The sequence below is a fragment of the Dipodomys merriami genome, unplaced genomic scaffold (assembly GCF_024711535.1).
Source record: "Dipodomys merriami isolate MVZ:Mamm:240054 unplaced genomic scaffold, mDipMer1.0.p SCAF_4, whole genome shotgun sequence".
NCBI classification, from domain to species: Eukaryota; Metazoa; Chordata; class Mammalia; order Rodentia; family Heteromyidae; genus Dipodomys; species Dipodomys merriami.
Window position 1 is genome coordinate 12447940 of NW_027205603.1, and position 19359 is coordinate 12467298.

Here is a 19359-nt window from a genome sequence, read left to right on the forward strand (position 1 = left end):
AAACTAGTTTTGCCTAGAAGTAATGGGCAGAGAGTGGAGGTGAAAACTAGTCACTTTGTAGATCTAAGGCAGGAGTAGGAACTTGTTAGTCCAATGAGCTCCCTTCCCATTGCTTAGCATGCTCCCTTCCTAGGCAATACTAGGCTTATGTAGTAAAGGAAGTATATAATCAGCCTCCAACCCCCCTTAACCTTGGGATGGCATTTCTCTGGGGCAGCTACCACCATGTAAGGCAGCCAGATCCCATTAGAGTGACCTTCAGGTCTGGGCTGCAGCTGCAGCCTCTTATCTATTTGGGCAGCAGCCATAAATCTAGTGAATCCATAATGCTCCTCACATCCACATTGAGGTCTCTGCCTCTTAGGCCCTTCTAGCCCATCCTAGATCTCCTAGGTTATATAGGTCACCTCAGACAATAGTTGGCACTTCTTCTCTTTTGTGGGAAGGGATCTTGCCCATCTCTTTGTTGACAATAAACCTTTTCTTTGATCTTTGTACCTGGATGACTGCGTGGTTTCCTGGAACGGACGTTAGAGAACATTTATCAGCCAGTATTTTTCGTGCCTCCGCCTTGCTGTGTAGGGACCAAGTCCACTTTCCTTGGTGGTCTTGAGTTCACAGCTAAGGCATTGCCCTCTTGATCTTTGCAACCAAGATCAGAAAGCCAACATTTTCTCCCAGTGGTCTTTTTTTCCCCCCATCTTTCTTTCAGCTCAACTGGCTGGGGAAAGACTGGATAACACTTGAACATATCAAAGATTACAGGGTTCCATCAGCCTGTCCCACTTAAAACTTCATCTATGAGAGTTGCCTTTAAAATTTACGCAGTGCATTTGGAGCTTGACTGCATGAGATGGTGGCAGGCAGACCTGAGCTCAAAGGATGTTTATTTTTTGGGGGTGGGGGGATGATGTTTGTTCCTGCTACTTTTGCCAATGATTAGCTGTGGCCATGCTCCACCCCTGAGGACAGGCTGTCCTGGGCCTGCATGACCTCTTCCATCACAGCTGCAGTGAGCTCTGGGATCACAAGGACACGCACATCTAAAGGTATTAGAAGTTTGCTCTCTCGGGGCTGCCCGGGCCCCATCCCTTGCTCTGCCCTGTTAGCTGGGAGGGCTTGGGCAGTTTCTTTGCGCTGGGAAATGAATGACTTGGGGTAAGCACGGAGGACGGAAAGCCTATGGGAAGCGCTCGGTGAGGAGGAGCTGCCCTTGCCTGCAGCAGGGAGTCTGGGAGGCCCAGTCCCAGGCCAGACTCTTGAAGAGGCTCCTGGGCCTCTCAGACACTTAAATATTATCACTGCTCCTGGGCCTGGGAGCTTTGAAACAGGGCGTCCAGTTTTCAGATGACCTTGACTAGCTTTGGGAAGGTCAAGGAGCAGGACGGAAGGGGAGGGATTACAAATAGGCATCCTTGAGCTGCAGGAGAGCCTTGGACTTGGAAATCACATTGAAGATTCCGCAAAATAATCTGTATTTTCACAGCTGTCCCCGACCCCCCCCCCCCCCGCACCTCGGGCCCCCCTCCCCGTCCCCCGCCCCGGGTCCCACATGAGGTGCATCCCATCGCGGGGCCGGGTTGGAGTCGCGGTGGGTCTGGGTGGAGGGCAGGCCCTGGGAAGGCGAGCACGGCGGGGCCTGGTCCGCTGCAGCTGCCCGGGGCGGCCGGCCTGGGCCAAGCGACAGTCTCCGGCCTCGCCTGACCCGGCCGGGCCAGGCTCCGCCGCACCACCGGCCTCGGTGCCCTCGTTCCGGCCGGACGGCCGCGCTCCACCTCCCCGGCCAAGAAGCCACTTGGGCCCCGCGCCGGCCTGGGCTTCCGGCCCTGCCTCCGCACCCCCCAACCCCTCGGCCCCGGTCCCGGCCGGCCCTGCCCCAGGCCCCGGCCCTACCCCGGCCTAGGCGCCCCCTCCGCGGTGCTTCCCGCCGCCGCGGGCTCAGGTAGCCGCAGCCCAGCGCGTCCCCTCCCGGCTCCCGGCGCGGCGGGTTCGGAGAGATCTCGGGGCCGGACACCCGGAAGAACCCCCGGAGGAGCCGGGCCAACAGGCCTCCGCCCCGCAGGGGTTCGTATGCTGTGGCCAATGTCCAAAGGAAGGGAGAAACTGAGGCCCGGAGCTGTGATCGGGCAGGCAGGGTGGGCGTGCGCACCGGGCTGGGCCTCGCGGCGGCGGGGAGGGAGGAGGGCGGGAGCCTCCCTGGGACTCAGGACCCACTCCCGCCTTGCAGCCCCCACCCCCACCCCGCCCGCCCCGCTGGAAGCTCTGGCGCCCCTCGGGGAGCAGCGGAGCGTGTGGGCCAGGAGCCCTGTTTACTTTCTGAATAGCAAAGATCGAGTATGGCCCTGAGATTAGTTAATTTTCCTTGACATTTTTAAAGTGGAAAATAATGGTGTCTGCTTATAGGAGATCATGTGATGTTTGGTTCTCGGTGTGCAGTGTGGAAGGAGTCAACACAGGTACTCCCTTCCAGCGCCTCACCAATTGAGGTGTTTATGGGGAGAGCAGAGGTTCTTGTTTCTGGGCTCATGTGGAGATTCAGGGGCCAAGAAGGCCGGAGTCGTCCTTGGGCTATTCTGAGATAACAAGGGCAATGTGTGGACTTCCATCTGGAAGAGATTAAAGTGCATAAATATTTGGGGAGGAGATTGTCCAGGGCTAATCTGAGGTCTCTCCAACAAGCCGGGACCCAGGACAGAAGCCAAACACTGTAGTCTGCCCTCGATTTGTAAAATTTCACCATGAACTTTCTGACTGACATTCAGATGCTGATAGAACTGGCTGCCATGGTCAAGCACTGTTCAAGATTAAAGGCAAGCACAGAAAGGGTGGAACGTCGTGAGATCCAGTAACTTGTGGTAACGAAAGATATCTCATGGCAGACCACAAACATGAGGCAATAATTCTGCCTATGTAAGAAACAGACAGGTGGAGGTGGAGGTGGAGATGGAGCACAGGTGGCCACTCCTTCCTGGTTTCTGGGTTACACTGGTGGTTTGAGGGTGTGCCCAGCAGATCTCAGCCTCAAAGCTCCCTCACTCAACTTGTCCAGTTCATAGCATTTCCTCTGACGACCATCAGAGGAGCACATGCCAATCTTGGCCCCTCAATAGATGAGATGACATAGTCCTTTCAAAATCATAGAACCAAAAAGCAAGATTGAGCCCCATTAGAAATGGAGTCAAAAGCCAGGCACCAGTGGCTCAAGCCTGTAATCCTAGCTACTCAGGAGGCTGAGATCTGAGAACTGCAGTTCAAAGCAAGCCTGGCAAGGAAATTCCATGAGACTGATCTCCAATAAACTACTCCGAAAAAGCACTGTAGCTAAAGTAGTAGTGCACTAGCCTTGAGCACAAAAAGATTCAGGGATGGTGCCCAGGCCTTGAGTTCAAGCCCCAAGATAGGAAAAAGAAAGAAAGAGAAAGAAAGAATGAATGAAAGAAAAAAAAAGAACAAGAAAGTTTTATAATATTCTTCCTGACTTCCAGAGAGGGAAGCTGTAGATACCGGGTAAATGAAATGAGAGGAGAGGATAGACTAAGGAAAGGGCAGAGTGTTCCTGGCCTTTGGGATGGCATGAAGATCATCCAGGAATTGTGGTGCCATCACTTTTGCTGTTTGTATGGTTCTTTCTGGTTGTCATCATCCCAATTTGTAATTGTCTGGACACTGGGGTGTGTGTCCCTTAACACTTAATAGATGGGATTTTAATGAGGATAGAAATGACTAGTCCCTCTGACAACTATCTGAGGTCAAACTGGTTTGGGCTGGCTTAAAAGAGTCCTTGGACTTCCAGCCATCCTGTCCTTAAAAAAAAAAAAAAAAAAAAAAAAAAAAAAAAAATCAGGCTAGAGTAGCAATCTAGCCAGATCGGGTAGAAAGTCCTCTATTAATATGTGACAGAAATTCAGATAGGACACATAATCAGTGTATGAATTAGAGTAATGAAAGAGAGAGCCTTCTAAGTTTACTGGAGGTTGTGTGATAAAGTAGAGGATATCGCCTGGCCAGTGTGGGTTAATAGACTTCACAAAGTTCTGCCATCTGTGTTTGCTCTTTAGTCTGTGTTCACGGCTGAACCAACTTGATATGAGGGTAGTATACAGTAATTATATATAGTTGTTACACTCATAAATGCTGTGTTAGAATTTTTTAATTGAAGGCAAAGTCGAATGTGTAGGCCTTTGTGCCCAGGTTTGACTTGTTGCAAAGTCCTCAGACTAGCAAAGCAGACTTGGCTTTACACTGAAAAGTATATTAATTTCAGGAGGCCTCAGAAATTCTGAATCCTACTGGAGGGGGAAAAGAGGACAAGAAGAAAGGGAGAAGAGAGAAACTAAGAAGGCAGGAATAAAAAAGGGAGGGGGAAGACTGGACCTTAGACACGTGTCATGTACACTCATGCCCCAAGTAAATGCTTCCATTTTTCACTCATTCCCTGAAGAAAATTGTTAGACTAGCTTGGCAAGATCTTTAATCCTAGTAATATCTTCATTTTACTGCAGATCAAAGAATCTCTGGTGGGACCTCAGCTTTACAAAAAGAAATCCACCAAAATAAAAGCATAACTGTTCTGGTTGTAGACTCTTTTGACCTGTGTGGTTCACATAAGTACAAACTAACAGTACTGCCAGTATTAGAGCTAGAACTCAGGGCCTGGGGTGCTGTCCCTGAGAGTTTTTGCTCAATGCTAGTGACTTACAACTTGAGCCACAGTTCCACTCCTGGCTTTTTGGTGACTAATAAAGGATAAGAGTCTCAGGTATTTTCCTGTCTGGGCTGGCTTTGAACTTCAATCTTCAGATCTTAGCCTCCTTTTTATTGATTACTCTCCTCTGTGAACTACTTAATCATAAAGTCCCTAGTGTGTGATTTCTTCCATGGTTGCACTAACTCAATCATCCAATCCTAATTCTAATCATTTAACTTCATGGCTTCCAAAGTGACAAGTATTTCTCACATATACCTACTCTTTGGTCTGTCCTTTTTTATGTATTTATGTACAAAACTGTCTAGATCACATTTTCACTCAGTTTAATCTTTTGATTTTTTTTTTTCTGGAGAATCATTTGAGAAACGCTCAACAGCCATTTCTTTAATTCTTTGTGTGTATGATGTATGTTAGTTCATTCTTTCCAATAATGTGTGATAACAGGAGCATCAGGGGCAAAGTTAGCCAGACAGAGCAAAATAAAAACAAAGAACTGAGGCATGCTTCAACTGGGAGAGTATTGGCCTAGTAAGCACGAGGCCCTGGATTCAACCTATAGTCCATAAGGAAAGAAAGGAAGGAAAGGAGGAAGGAAGGAAAGAAGGAAGGAAAGGAAGCAGAAATAAATAAATAACAAATTAAAGCAGGAGAATAGACACCTGAGAGTTTTCAGTGTAACAAGTTGCTAATGTTGTTCGATATATATCTAACATATTGCGACAGCTTATGGGCCTCTAATGAGAAAAGTGACCCCAAACAAAAACTTAATCACTATATGGTGATTCACTTAATAATTTTTCTTCATCTGAAATAAGTGGGCTAGTTGTAGTTTGTTTTTGTTATTAAATTTAAAAAAATTATCTTCAGTTGGGCAAAGGGTTTCCATTCAATGTGTCTGTTTGTGAATACAATGCATCTTGATCAATGCCATTCCTCCCATCCTTCTTTCTGAATATATCCCAATCCTACTCATACTCTCAAGTTTCCTTGATTCATTTTTCACATATATACATTGAGTATAATTGTATTCCCACAATTCTTCTCTCTATTTACCCCCTCCACCTATCTTTCTCACACAACACATACTCCAGCTCCTTGGTATTCATTTTGTTAATTCAGTTAATTACTCAAAGGAATTACTCCAAGGGAATCCATACCTTTAGTCAGTCTGATTGTACATAAGTACATATGACCATGTATGTGCTTTAACATATTTATAACATATTTATAATTCAGATTTATCTTCCCCATATGAAAGAAAACATATGCCTTTTGTGTAAGCCTGACTCATTTAACATAATTTTTTTCCAATCCAAGCCTATTTCCCTGCAAATAACATCTTTCTGACAGATGAATAAAATATAAAATTTTCTCATACACACACACACATGCACACACACACACACACACACACACACACACACACACACACACGATTTCTTGATCCATTTTTCTATTGCAGAGACTCTGGTTGTTTTTATAACTTGGCTATGATGATAGTTCAGTAATTAAGATGGGTGTGGTGCCGGGCGCTGGTGGCTCACGCCTGTAATCCTAGCTACTCAGGAGGCTGAGATCTGAGGATCACGGTTCAAAGCCAACCCGGGCAGGAGAGACCGTGAGACTCCTATCTCCAATAAAACCACCAGAAAACCGGAAGTGGCGCTGTAGCTCAAGTGGTAGAGCGCTCGCCTTGAGCTGAAGAGCTAAGGGACAACGCCCAGGCCCAGAGTTCAAGCCCCACGACCGACAAAAAAAAAAAAAAAAAAAAAAAAGATGGGTGTGGTATGTTTTTTTATTGTATAGTGACTTTGCAGTTTTCTTTGAACGTGTTCAGAACTGTTTTAATCTCTTCACTCTCAAGCAATGAGTTCATAATTAGCCAGGAGTTTCATTGCTTAGCCATTAGATTGAGAGTTGGGTGTATGACTTCCATTTTTTTTTTTTTCTGTGAAGGTGGAAGAAGAAACAGAAATCCACAATGAATTCTAAATATGAATGTATGGAATTAAATGACGGTCACTTCATTCCTGTACTGGGCTTCGGCACCTATGCACCCAATGAGGTAATTACTGGAGAATTTGGTCTGGGAGTTCAAATGAAAATCAACAAGAGTGCTTAAGAACTGAAGGGTTTGTCAAGTCTTGTAGTGCCCATGTGTCTCTGAAGTGCTGATGCGGTTCTGCTGCCCCGTGTTAGAGAAACCCTTTGTACAGGAAGGAGAAAGGCTGCATGTGTATCAGAATTTGCTTATGTGATCACCTACTGATTCTTCTGGACACAGTTTCCTTGTCTTCACTGCCACTTGGTACCTTATTAGGATATAGGGACATTTCTCATAGGCGTATGAGAACCATTTTCCCATAATGATTTGTTAAAGAAGTTGCATTTTCTCCAGTGTAATTCTTTTTTTTTTATTTTATTTTCATTGTGAAAATACTGTACAGAGGGGTTACAATTACATGGGCATCCAGTGTAATTCTTTGACCACTCTCTTGAGAATCAAGTAACTGTAGATTTGTGTGTTCATTCTGGGAAATCTATGATATTCTAGTGGTCTGTGTGTATGTTTTTTGTTTTTAAATCTGTAAAATGCTAATTTGTTGATTATGGCTCTATATTATGTCTTATGTATCAGCACTTCAATGAGTTGGTATTTTACTTCCAGTTAAAATAACAATTGAGCCAGGCACTGATGGCTCATGCCTATAATTCCTGCTACTCAGGAGATTAAGAAGCTTGTGGTTTGAAGCCAGCCTGGAGAGCATGGCTAGTGTGGACTTTCTTCCCATGAGACTGTTATCTCCAATTAACGAGCAAAGAGCCAGAAGTGGGAATTTTAATAAATAGCCTTTTATGTTAAACAGTGTGGAAGTGACTCAAAAAGTGAAAAATATCAACTATAACTTGATGAAGCTATATCATTTGTGGATATGTGTCTAAAGGATATGTAGTCAGCATAACAAAGCTATCTCTACACTCTAGAGTTTATTACAACACTAGTAACAATAGCTAAGGTAGGAAATCAAGTTATACAGATAGGTCCTTCAGTACGTTGCAGTTCAACTTTGGTAAGCCCACTTGAATATTATAGTACCTGAGTGGTACATGGGGAATTAATTTAAAATACACAACAGGACTTGGCTACTTTGTAGAGCAAAGTGACCTGAAGGGCAGAAAAGGATCAAGGACCTCATGAAAGCTATAATCTTGGTTAGTGCCATTACAACTAAGAAGGTCAGAACTCATAACAAGACAGGGCTGTAAGAGTCAGAATCTCATTTATTGCCATTTCTGTGGAGAAAAAGAAGTAGAAGTTCATGTCTTTATTCATATTTGGTAGAGAAATCAATAGTTTCAAATTTTGCTCTAATTCTAATTTCCCTGAAATAAGGTACTTTGATTTAAGGGCTGACACCTAATTAGGTACTTCTGCATATATTATAGGTAATTCCTTCTACACAAATCTGTCTAATTTGTGTATATATTTTTACTGTCATGCATGTGGAAGGGGTTGGAGATAAGAATTAAAGAGAACAGTTAAAGTGCCAGCTTTCAAACTATGCTCTAGGAACTTTACATTTTCATAACAAGTAAAGATGGGGCTTTTTATGGTATTTATTTACACCTGCTTTCTTCAGGAGAATTGAATTTTGGAGTGTGCTAATATAGGGGAATCTTTGTAATCATTCCTCCTAGATGCAAGATTAGAATTTAGCCTCTAAACAGCTTTCCTGGTAAATGTGTCCATATATTCTCTAAACATAATCCATGGGTAATTGGTGTGTTCTTTACATCACTGGGGGAAGACTCAGACAAGTGTGGACCCTATTTCCTGTATATTGCATTCCATGCACATTTTCCTTGGTTAATTTTACTTTGTAGCATTACATCACCATCATCATTATATGCTTAGTTCTGTGAGTCTGACCTCAGACCGACCTTGGACTCATTCTGAAAGAGCTTGGATGCCAGTGGCCAATGATTGAGTGCTTGAGATTGAAGAGGGATACTTACTAGGAAAGACCGAGGCAACCTTGAATATATTCAGCACCCAAAATGTGGAACTAACCAAAGGCACGAGAAAGACTTGCTTTTTGTGAAAGCCACTGGTTGTTCCTGAGTGAACTCAACCAGATGTTTTCTAAGCACTGATTTGGGCTCTTTCTGTAGGTTCCTAAGAGCCAGGCTACAGAGGCCACCAAATTAGCCATCGATGCTGGGTTCCGCCATATTGATGCTGCTTATTTGTACAGAAATGAAGAGGAGGTAGGACTGGCCATTCGAAGCAAGATTGCAGATGGCACTGTGAAGAGGGAGGACATATTCTATACTTCAAAGGTATTGTGCATGTGGCGTGTTCATTAATGAAATGTGAGGTGTTAAAAGGTTGTTCGATGGGATCAATATTGATCAATTGTACTTGTTATTTCATCTTTTCCTCACTATGTTCACTTAGAACATCCAGTATTAAAAATAGGAAGATGATAGAACATTGGTATAATTTAAATTTGTAAATCTTAATGCAAAGCCCCTTTTCTTTTTGGGAGGAGAGGAGGGGGTGGGCTTGAACTCAGGATCTTGTATTCTGTCTTGGTTTTTTCTCTCAAGTCTGGTGTTCAAACACTTGAGCCTCACCTTCATTTTCAGCTTTTTGTTGATTAATTAACTGCAGCCCTCCCACTTGAAAACAATTCGAAACAGTTGAAAATGTTTCAAATAAAGTATGTGAAGGAACTATACATTTGGCTGGTCTACATCACACAATTGTACTCTTCAATCTTTGCAGCTCCCCAGCACTTGCCTAAAACCGGAGATGGTTCGACCTTGCTTGGAAGAGTCACTAAAGAAACTTCAACTGGACTATGTTGATCTCTATATTATTCACTTCCCAGTACCAATGAAGGTAGGCAATCTCCTTCATCAAGCCTTAAGTTCAACTGAAGCATCACCATTAATTTCATGAACAATTCATGTAGACTGCCACACCTTCATATAAACTTAGTTTTGGGAATGACTCAAAGTGGTTTTCGCAAAAATCTTATTGGTTTATGTAAATGAGGTTCATACCAAGTTGTCTGTGCCTATCAGTGCCTTATCTTTACATTTCTACATTTGCTTTTTTTCCCTCCATTGCTTTCTGTTGGTGGAAAACATGCTTTGTGGTAGTTCAAGGTTCAAGGTGCTCAAAGATGAATGATTTATCTATATCATTAAGCATCAAAATTAATCTAAAAAAGAACCATGATTAATCTTCTATATTCAATCCAATCTATTGAATCGTTTATTCCTTCCTTCTTTCCTTCCTTTCTTCCATCTTCCTTTCATTATTTCTTCCTTCATTACTTTCATTATTCCTTTTTCAATTCCTTTGTTCCTTCCTTCTCTTTCTGTTTTTACTCGTATCACTAAAATAACAAAAAGACCTTGATGGGCCATTTAATTCACATTTAATTAATTAATTCACATTGAATTCACATGCCTGTCTTCTGACCCTGTATGTGTTCAGGGAGATGAACATTGGTTGGAACATTTATTCCATTTTTTAAAAGGTTACTTAAAATTACCTTAAAATTTGGCTTACATGAGTTATACATGGAGGAGAATTTCATTGTCACACCTCCACACATGTGTACACTGCCTCCCAATCAGTTTCACCCCCTCTACTTCTGTCACTTTCTCCTGAAAAACTACCATCTCCAAGAGGTTTCCTGGAACACCTATTAGAAACATTCCTTTGGACCTCCCATACAAAACATTTTGCAAGTACAAGTATGTTCTGGGCATTTAATGCCCAGCTCTAGATTTACCTAGAAGCATTCATAACCATTGAGGGGAAAAGGTGAATTTGATGAGATGATTTCATGACGGTTTCTTTTGTAGCCAGGTGAAAATTTTGCTCCAGTAGAAGAAAATGGAAAGTATGTTTTGGATGAGGTGGATCTCTGTGATACTTGGGAGGTGAGTAATTGTAATTAATTCACAGAGGAGATTCAGAGAGGGGAGTCAGACTACTGGTCCACAGGTGGGAGTGAGATATATGAACCCTTTGACAAATAAATTCATGATCTTTACAAAAGTTCATTTGCAGGTATGGTGGCGGGGGGAGAAGAATGAACTATTGGGATATATTGTAGAGAATTTGAGAAGAATCAGGGTAAATGATGAGTCTTATTTTTTTCCCTCTATATGAAATAATCCCTCCGATTTCCTAAGGAGAGCAAAGGAATTGTTTCAGTCCCTGTCATCATGATTTCCTCCTACTTCCCGATTAGCTTTTCTCCTTAATGATCAATTATAGTCAGCTTTATTTTCACTTTTTGGCCACATTCTTATTAACAATTGTACCTTATGTTTATATTGATTTGAAGTTCATTGACTAAATAATTTCTCACAACTATTTACCTGTCCAGGCCCTGGAGAAGTGTAAGGATGCAGGATTGACCAAGTCTATCGGGGTGTCCAACTTCAACCGAAGACAACTGGAGAAGATCCTGAATAAGCCAGGGCTCAAGTATAAGCCTGTGTGCAACCAGGTGAACTCTCTCAGTCTCATCTCCTTTTGTTCTTCATCTCCTTTTCCCTGTACTACTTTCAGGTGTCTCTGTGTCCTGATCTCTTATTCATCTAAACCTCGTGGAACAGATACTAAGATAATATTATTGCTGTTTGGTAAAATCTTGGAGAAATGGTTAGGAGACCATAGTATTGCACAATGTTTAGAATATAGAGAATCGAAAGTGATAAGGAGAGCAACACTCGCTGATTAGATCTCAGGAGGGAGGTACCCTCACTCCTGAAGAATAACCAGAAACAGGAAGGCTGAAGGTGGTGTGGAAGGAACTGTGTACAGGAAGGATGTCCTGGGAAACAGGGAGTGGATAGGAGAGCAGAACAGACAGAAGACAAGGTAGAAGTTAGCATAAGAGCTTTGTGTGGGTATCAGATGGCCTAATCCTGTATCCTGGCATCTGTGTCGTAGGATCCTTGGAAAGTCATTGAGGTTAGAAGGAGGAAGTAACTGTTTGTGGTAATGGTAATGAGGGATAAAAACTGCATTCAGAAGAATCAGCAAACATGGAGCTGACTTATGCCTGACCACATCTCATCAGTCTTGCATCCCTGTTTTCTACTGACAAAAGTTCATTTAAGCATGCCTATTCTTTGCCTAGTTCTGTGCCCTAACTTACTTTTTGGGGAATGGTGGAATAAGGGTTCTCAATTGGAAAATTTAGTTAAAAAATTTCATTATTTACGGAAGTGGCGGTGTAGCTCAAGTGGTAGAGCGCTCGCTTTGAGCTGAAGAGCTGAGGGACAGCGCCCAGGCCCAGAGTTCAAGCCCCACGACCGACAAAAAAAAAAAGAAAAAAAAATTTCATTATTTGTTACATAATGACATGTATTTTCCAGTTTAAATATTGACAAGTTAGTGTGGTTAAATTTTAATTTTCTCTTTTATTATAAGCACTTTTAACCCTTTAGAAGGATTGAATGATATTAGACCTCCATGTTCTCTCATCTATATTTTAAATCTAAATTATTGACAATTTGCTATGCTACCAAATTTACATAGGTGTATATGTGTGAGTGGTTGTGCACATATATTTTCTTAAAGGTCTTTAAAATAAATTATAGATATTATTATTTATCCTATAGAGCTAGTAAACATCTATCAAGAATGAATATATCATCCTACATAGATACCATCTCACTATTAAAGCTAAAGATGTCAATGATTACTCTATCCTCTCATTTAACTTCTAGTCCATTTCACATTTCTTTGTTTTCACCCAGATGCTTTGTGTTTTTCTTCTGTAGCTGGGATACAACAATACCCTAATGAACTGTCATATTTCTCATGCTCTTTTAGCCTAGAATTGTTGTCAGATCTTTTCCCCATGTTATGCCAGAAGGCTTTGTCAGGTACTCTGTATCTATCAGATTATTATTGTGTTTTCCTGTAGATGTTTCTCTGTATTTCAAGTATGGGTAAATTGGAAGTTAAATAAGATTTTTTTTTTATGTCATTAGCGTTAAAAAAAGACATTTTCTTAACTAGTTGTTTAAGGATACAGGTGGACCTGTTGCAACAATGAGAAGTACAAGTTGTCATGTCCAAAACGAGCTTTACAACGTCGGGGGGGGGGGGGAGGAGAGGAAGGAGAAGGATTGGGATTGGGGGGGAGGGGGGAGGCTGGGAAGGGATGTGAAGGGTAAACCAAAGGAGGAGGCTGCAATGCTTGGTAAGAAATGTACGCATTATCCTGCCCATGTAATTGTAACCCCTCTGTACAGTATGTTCACAAATAAAATAAAATAAAATTAAAAATAAAAAAAAATATTTACAGAGCTAGTCAGGTGCCTGTAATCCTAGCTACTCAAGAGGCTGAGATCTGAAGATCGTGGTTCAAAGCCAGCCCAGGCAGGAAAGTCCGTGAGACTCTTATCTCCAATAAAACCACTAGAAAACCGGAAGTAGCACTGTGGCTCAAGTGGTAGAGCACTCTCCTTGAGCTGAAGAGCACAGGGACAGCACCCAAGCCCAGAGTTCAAGCCCCACAACCGACCAAAAAATAAATAAATAAAAAACAAACAAACAAAAATATTTATAGAGATGGACTTCAGCAAACAAGGTTTTTTCCCTTTGTTCCTATTTTTGTTTTCTTTTCTTTTTGTCTCATTTGTTCATTTATCTGTCATTAGGAGGGTAAGGGGAGGCACAGAAATGGAGGGACAAGGGATAAACAAATGCAGCAGTGGTACTCACTAGATATTATGTTAAAAATGAACTATACAACTTGTGGCTGGTGACAGGAGGGGAAAACTGGGAGAGAATGAGGGAAGGGGTGACATTGTTCAACAAGAAATGTGCTCTTTTATCTGACTTATATAAGTATAACCCTTCTAGCCATCACCTTTAAAATAACAATAAAATGCATAAAAAAGACATTTTCTTGCAAGAAAATGTCTTTATCATGTTGTGAATCTCAAATTGAACCCTATTTGGGACCTATCAAAATGGCAGTCTGTTCCATTCTTTATAACTATATAGATTTGATCACATGCTTAAATGAGTCCAAACTTTCAACCACTGCCATTGCTACTTACATGGTAGGGATAATTGTGTACAGAACAATTGGTATTTCAGAACCAGTTTTCACCTAATATTTGCATATTTCTCAATTTTTTTGCCTAAATTAGTTTTATTTCTTTGGAGCTTGCAATTATTTTTTATTTCAAATCACTATTGTTCTACATGACACACTAAAATTTGATTAAGAAATAAAGTCCAATTATTCTTATAAAATAGGATAAGATTTATTAACCTTTTAAAACTATTAGTGATCTGAGGACTTGTAATGAACAAGGGATATTTGTGTGTTCTTTGTCTCTACATACTCATTACTATGTAATTGTAGATTTTTATGTACTCTACCTATTATAATTGATTTTTCGTCACTACTCCAGAAATGTGACTCACTTTGATAAAGGAATCTATCTAAATATCACCTGCAGAATGCCAACCAAACTTGTTTCTTTGATTTTCTCACTTGCTGTCATGAGGTTGACAGATTCTTGCTACATGAATCAATTTAGTATCCAAAGTTCAGTTTCCTCATCATTCTCTAGCCTAGTAGTTCACACACCTGGTTATGGAATGATATATATTTACCCCTCACAGCAACAGAATTTTTTTTAAAAAGAGAATCATTACTTGATGTCACAACATTTCCATTTAAATTTAATGTAACATTAAAAAACATTTCAACTTCTTTGGACAATGTTTTCATATTAGTATGAGGATTTTCTTTAATCTGACACTATTCTGTGCTGTCCCTCTACAGGTAGAGTGCCATCCTTACTTGAATCAAAGCAAACTGCTGGATTTCTGCAAGTCCAAAAGCATTGTGCTGGTTGCTTATGGTGTTTTGGGAACTCAAAGATACAAACGTTGGTAATGAGGACTATAGAAATCTATTCTAATGAGGACAGAGCACTTTGTTGATGAAATGCTTTCAGTCTTTTTCAGTACTCAGTTTTCTGACTTGTCTCAGCTAGCTCAGTAAGAGGAAAGGATGTGCCTATCTGAGAAGATGATAGATCGCTCTGGTGTTGCCAGTTCGGGAACCACTTTGGGAATCTCTCATCGAGAGTGGAAGCCCTTATCCGTGTTTTAACCTGAGGATCTCAGCATTTCCGACTTTCATTCTAGGGTAGATGAGAAATCTCCATTTCTCTTGGATGATCCAGTTCTTGGTGCCATGGCAAAAAAGTACAATCGAACTGCAGCCCTGATTTCCATTCGCTACCTGTTGCAGCGTGGGATTGTGGTCCTTGCCAAGAGTTTCAACGAGAATCGGATCAAAGAAAACATGCAGGTGATGAACGGGTACTAGACATAAGAGTTCCTCCATACTGTGTTTCGCGGGTGTGCTTCTTTGCAAGCTCCCACATCTTTGAGCTGCTGCTTTTCCCCCCAGCATTTGTTTTATGTTCATTCTTAAAAGTTTCTCTTCCTCCACAATCCTGGCTGTCTGGCTAGACAGAATTAGAATTGGATGAAAGCAAGATATTTTTTTTAATTGTGAAAATACTGTACAGAGGAGTTACAATTACATGGGCAAGATAATGAGTACATTTCTTATCAAGCATTGAAGCCTCCTCGTTTCCCCTTCCCATTCTTCCCATCTTCCCCCCTCCCCCCCAGCAAATCCCCCCCATGAAAGTTGTAAAGTTCGTTTTCGACATAAGGACTTGTACATTTCATTGTTGCAATGGGTCCACCTGTATCCCTATTTAAACGATTTGTTTTTCCCCTTCCCCTCCACAAATTATACCCACATCAAATAAGTGAAAGCAGGGGTTATACTGTGGGGGAGGGACATACAAAGCAACAAAGAAATAATCTTATAAATGTGTTAGAAACAATCACAAAAACAAGAGATTTGTCTACAGACTTAATTCAGTAACATTCTCTTTAGCCATGGGTGATGTACTTTTTTTTCATCTTCTGAATTAGACAATTGGATTAGATTATTTTCAGTCTGAAAACAATTATGATCTTGCTTTTCATATCCCCTATATTGTGCTATCCATATAAAATATGTGAATAGCATGTTAATATTTACGTTTTATATTTATATATTTAATACTCAAAAGCTTATTTTTAATTTATCTTTAGGTCATTGTACAACATGGTTTCAATTCAACATGTCAATTCAGGAATACAGTACCTCTCAATCAGTGTCACCCCTTTCATTATTCTCCCTCATCTCTCTCAACTCCACGGTTTTCCTACTTCCCTGATTCCATATATACACTGACTACATTTCCCTACCATTCCTCTTTTTATTTATCTACCCACTCCTTTTGATGTCACCTCTCCTGACACTTTGTTGTCCGGCTTCTTGATACTCATTTTGTTAGCCTGAGGTCAGTTGTTCAAAGGAGTTATGCTATTAAAATTCTCCCATATTATGTTTACATATATGCACATGACCTTGTATGTATTTCAGTATTCATATACTTGTCCACTTTTAGGCTGATTATTTTTTTATTTTCAAGTAGAAGAAACATAGAATAACATTATTTGTAATAGGTGCACAACCAGCTACTGTTAAAATAGAACTTCAAAGCAAAAGCATTCAATTTTTTCCCATAATGCTGTGGTTTGCAAATTTGCTTTTGCCTCCTCCTGAATGCCTTCCAGATTTTCCTGTCTATGTTGCAACTCCTCTCATGTGTTAGCAGAACAGTGAGCTGCCGGTGCTTCTCTAGAATATTGGTTGGGCTCTTGTCTGGGATTTGTGGGCCCACCTTCACCACATCACTTAATACTTTCCCAGAGCAGTAGTTGAAATGCCTTTTCATGTCTTGGTTCAAAACTGACATGCCATTGTTTTGGACACATTTTAGTGACCAATACAAGTTATAGGCTAGGCAAATCTCCTAACTCTGAGGGAACTCATAGTTAGTGCCTCTGTAGAAAAAGGCAAATATTAATATAACAAAACCTGGGAGATGAAAATTACTGAGGAACATTCTTAGAATCAATCTACCACATTATGTATTCTAAATATTGTTGTTCAGACGCACCTTTTCCCCAATTACTTGTATGTTGATTCTTTTTTTTTTTTTTTTGGGTCCAGTCCGTGGGGCTTGAACTCTGGGCCTGGGCGCTGTCCCTCAGCTCTTCAGCTCAAGGCTAGCACTCTACCACTTGAGCCACAGCGCTACTTCCGGCTTTTTTCTTTTTGCTTATGTGGTGCTGAGGAATCGAACCCAGGGCCTCAGGCATGCAAGGCAAGCGCTCTACCACTGAGCCACCTTCCCATGTTGATTCTTTTTATGATATAGTTTTATGAACTAAAGTTTCTTCTCTTGGTTGTGATCAAATATTTCATGCCTTTCCTTTGAAGTCTATTAATATTCTATCTTTTCCTCTGTTTGCTCTTACATTGGAAACTTTTCAGGTATTTTAAGTATTATCTCTGCCATTTTGAATCTGTGTCAGTTGGATTTTCCACATTGGCAAACACATAGTATAAATATACAAAAACTTTCTGTGTGATAGGTCTTTGAATTCCAGTTGACGTCAGAGGACATGAAAACCCTAGATGGCCTGAATAGAAATTTTCGATACGTTACTATTAATCAGTGAGTAACTTTGCCAAATAAATTGTTTTAACTTATTTTCTGAGATAGAATATAACATAGTTGTAAATAGTAACTTAATCCTGGGGAACAAGTCCATTTCAGTTAGGGTAACTTATGAGTTTTCTAGGATTATAGTCTAAGATGTTCCCCATAGTTCTGTTCTCTGATTCAGCAACAGGGTGAGTGAAACTAAGTTCTGCTTAGATTTGGATATATAGGCCTCTGCACTTATTCTGTGGAATGTTCCAGATCAGCCAATACCATTGCTGATTCTACACTTCTGTGGCAAGTTTTGTACAATCCACTATATTCTGCAACTATCCAGTGGATATGCACTATGAATGGTGACACTGTAGTTTGTTAAATGTGTCCAAAATCAAGTTTAATCCTCTGCTGATAATGTTTTTAGAAAATGAAATTAGATCCAGGCACCAGTGGCTTACCCCTATAACCATATCTACTCAGGGGGCTGAGATCTGAGGAATGCTGTTTGAAGCCAGTCTGGGAAGAAAAATCCATGAAACTATTGTCTCCAATTAACCTCAAACAAACAAACAAACAAACAGAAAAACAACCAGAAGTAGAGCTGTGGTTCAAGTAGTAATATTAATTATATATATATATATATAATTTAATACTTGGTGTTGCTTTTAGAGTATAAAGATTTACAAATTACATAGTAAGCTCCTTAGCTATGGAGATCTGCCTTATAAATTAAAATCTTCCCATTTCTGTATCAAACATAGTATATTGTTTCTGATGAGTAAATATGTAATGAATCATGAAAATGGGGTTGGAATTATTAGTCCTAAACTCTATATTTAAAAAATATTTGTTTTGGCCAATATCTGGGATTGGCCTTTTCCTAAGCAAAGAATAATCAGATTATGTTTTTACTGAAGACTTGAAATTAGAAAAGATGAGGTATTGCTTTGGTAGGTTAACAGATGATAGTAATGGGAGGAATATGTCTGAATGTTTGGCACTGTGCTCTGTGTTATCCTCCAGGAAAAGGAAAAGCACTAGAAAAAGTAACTGATGTCTTAAAATGTTATTTTGTGTAAGAACATTTCATGTTAGTAAGAAGAATAGATTCTATAACCAACTAACAATTAAAATGATTAATGATTAAAACAATTAAAATGATTAATCCTAATGACAGCTCTAGTTCTCTTTTTTACTCTAGAAGATATGTCACTGAGTACATATTGTGTATTTTTCTGTCTTGTTTTAGGATTGCTGACCACCCTAATTATCCATATTCTGATGAATATTAACTTGGGGGTCTTTGCCCTGACTTCTCCTGGAAGTACCTCCTTATCATGAGTGACTGAGACGTTTCAGATGTGGTGATTGATATCACCTGTGTTCAGTCCAGGCTCTTTGTCAACTTGGACTCAACTGGGGTTAAGCCTGCATATTTGGAAGGGAAAACTACATTTTTGTGCATTGTAAGAAATAAAATGAAGTTTCTGTATGTGCCGATTCTTACTGAGTACTGTGTCTGTTAGTTAATTGCATGGTTTCCTTCTGACTCATTAAAAAAAAAAACAACCTTAATAGAAGCCTGTGGTCAAAGTTTTAAAGATGGTAGCAATCATTTAGTGTGGACATGAGAAGGGAGAGGAGCGGGTAGAATTCTCAAGCTCTGACGTGGCAGTCAGCAGGTATGTATCAGTCAGTGTTTCTTTGGCCCATTGAGAAATAAGAAAATACTTTGCATGTGATCTGAGGGTAAGGCACACACACAGAACAGATGACCAACAGTCTAGCAGCTCCTTACAAGCAGCTCAAGATCAGAATTCCAGAAAGGGAGATTGAGATTTGGCCAAACAGACAAGGGACCCAGGCTGATGAATCTTTAGGTATCAGCTGTGAAAGATAAAGGAGAAGCTGAGCATGTCTCTGCTTGAGAAGTCCTGAGGAGGTCTCTTCTGGTAATTACATAGTACAGATCAAAGGGAAGTTTCTAAGTTTTTACTCAAGAGCTAGAG

At 40.6% G+C, this 19359-nt stretch overlaps 1 protein-coding gene across 6 annotated transcripts; it reads left to right on the forward strand.

Annotated features, from left to right (window-relative positions):
- Nucleotides 1-944: 944 nt before the first annotated feature.
- Nucleotides 945-18842, forward strand: LOC138805650 (estradiol 17 beta-dehydrogenase 5-like). 6 transcript variants are annotated; one of them, XM_069990551.1, is made up of 10 exons: nucleotides 945-1049; nucleotides 6665-6773; nucleotides 8882-9049; nucleotides 9498-9614; nucleotides 10592-10669; nucleotides 11122-11244; nucleotides 14554-14663; nucleotides 14922-15087; nucleotides 17283-17365; nucleotides 18600-18842. In XM_069990551.1, exons 2-10 carry the CDS (start codon nucleotides 6690-6692, stop codon nucleotides 18640-18642), a joined length of 972 nt encoding a protein of 323 aa, XP_069846652.1. In that variant the 5' UTR covers nucleotides 945-1049; nucleotides 6665-6689; the 3' UTR covers nucleotides 18643-18842. The 6 variants fall into 6 exon arrangements, with proteins under 6 accessions (XP_069846652.1, XP_069846654.1, XP_069846655.1 ...); XM_069990553.1 differs by having other exon boundaries at nucleotides 8965-9049; XM_069990554.1 differs by lacking the exon at nucleotides 945-1049 and adding an exon at nucleotides 1073-1158 and having other exon boundaries at nucleotides 8965-9049.
- Nucleotides 18843-19359: the final 517 nt, after the last annotated feature.

What these genes read in the sequence shown, in the direction of transcription:
- LOC138805650 (XM_069990550.1), top strand. An exon ending in ATCTCTGTGATACTTGGGAG is followed by an intron (nt 10,670 to 11,121) that starts GTGAGTAATTGT and finishes TTACCTGTCCAG; the next exon opens with GCCCTGGAGAAGTGTAAGGA. An exon ending in ATAAGCCTGTGTGCAACCAG is followed by an intron (nt 11,245 to 14,553) that starts GTGAACTCTCTC and finishes GTCCCTCTACAG; the next exon opens with GTAGAGTGCCATCCTTACTT.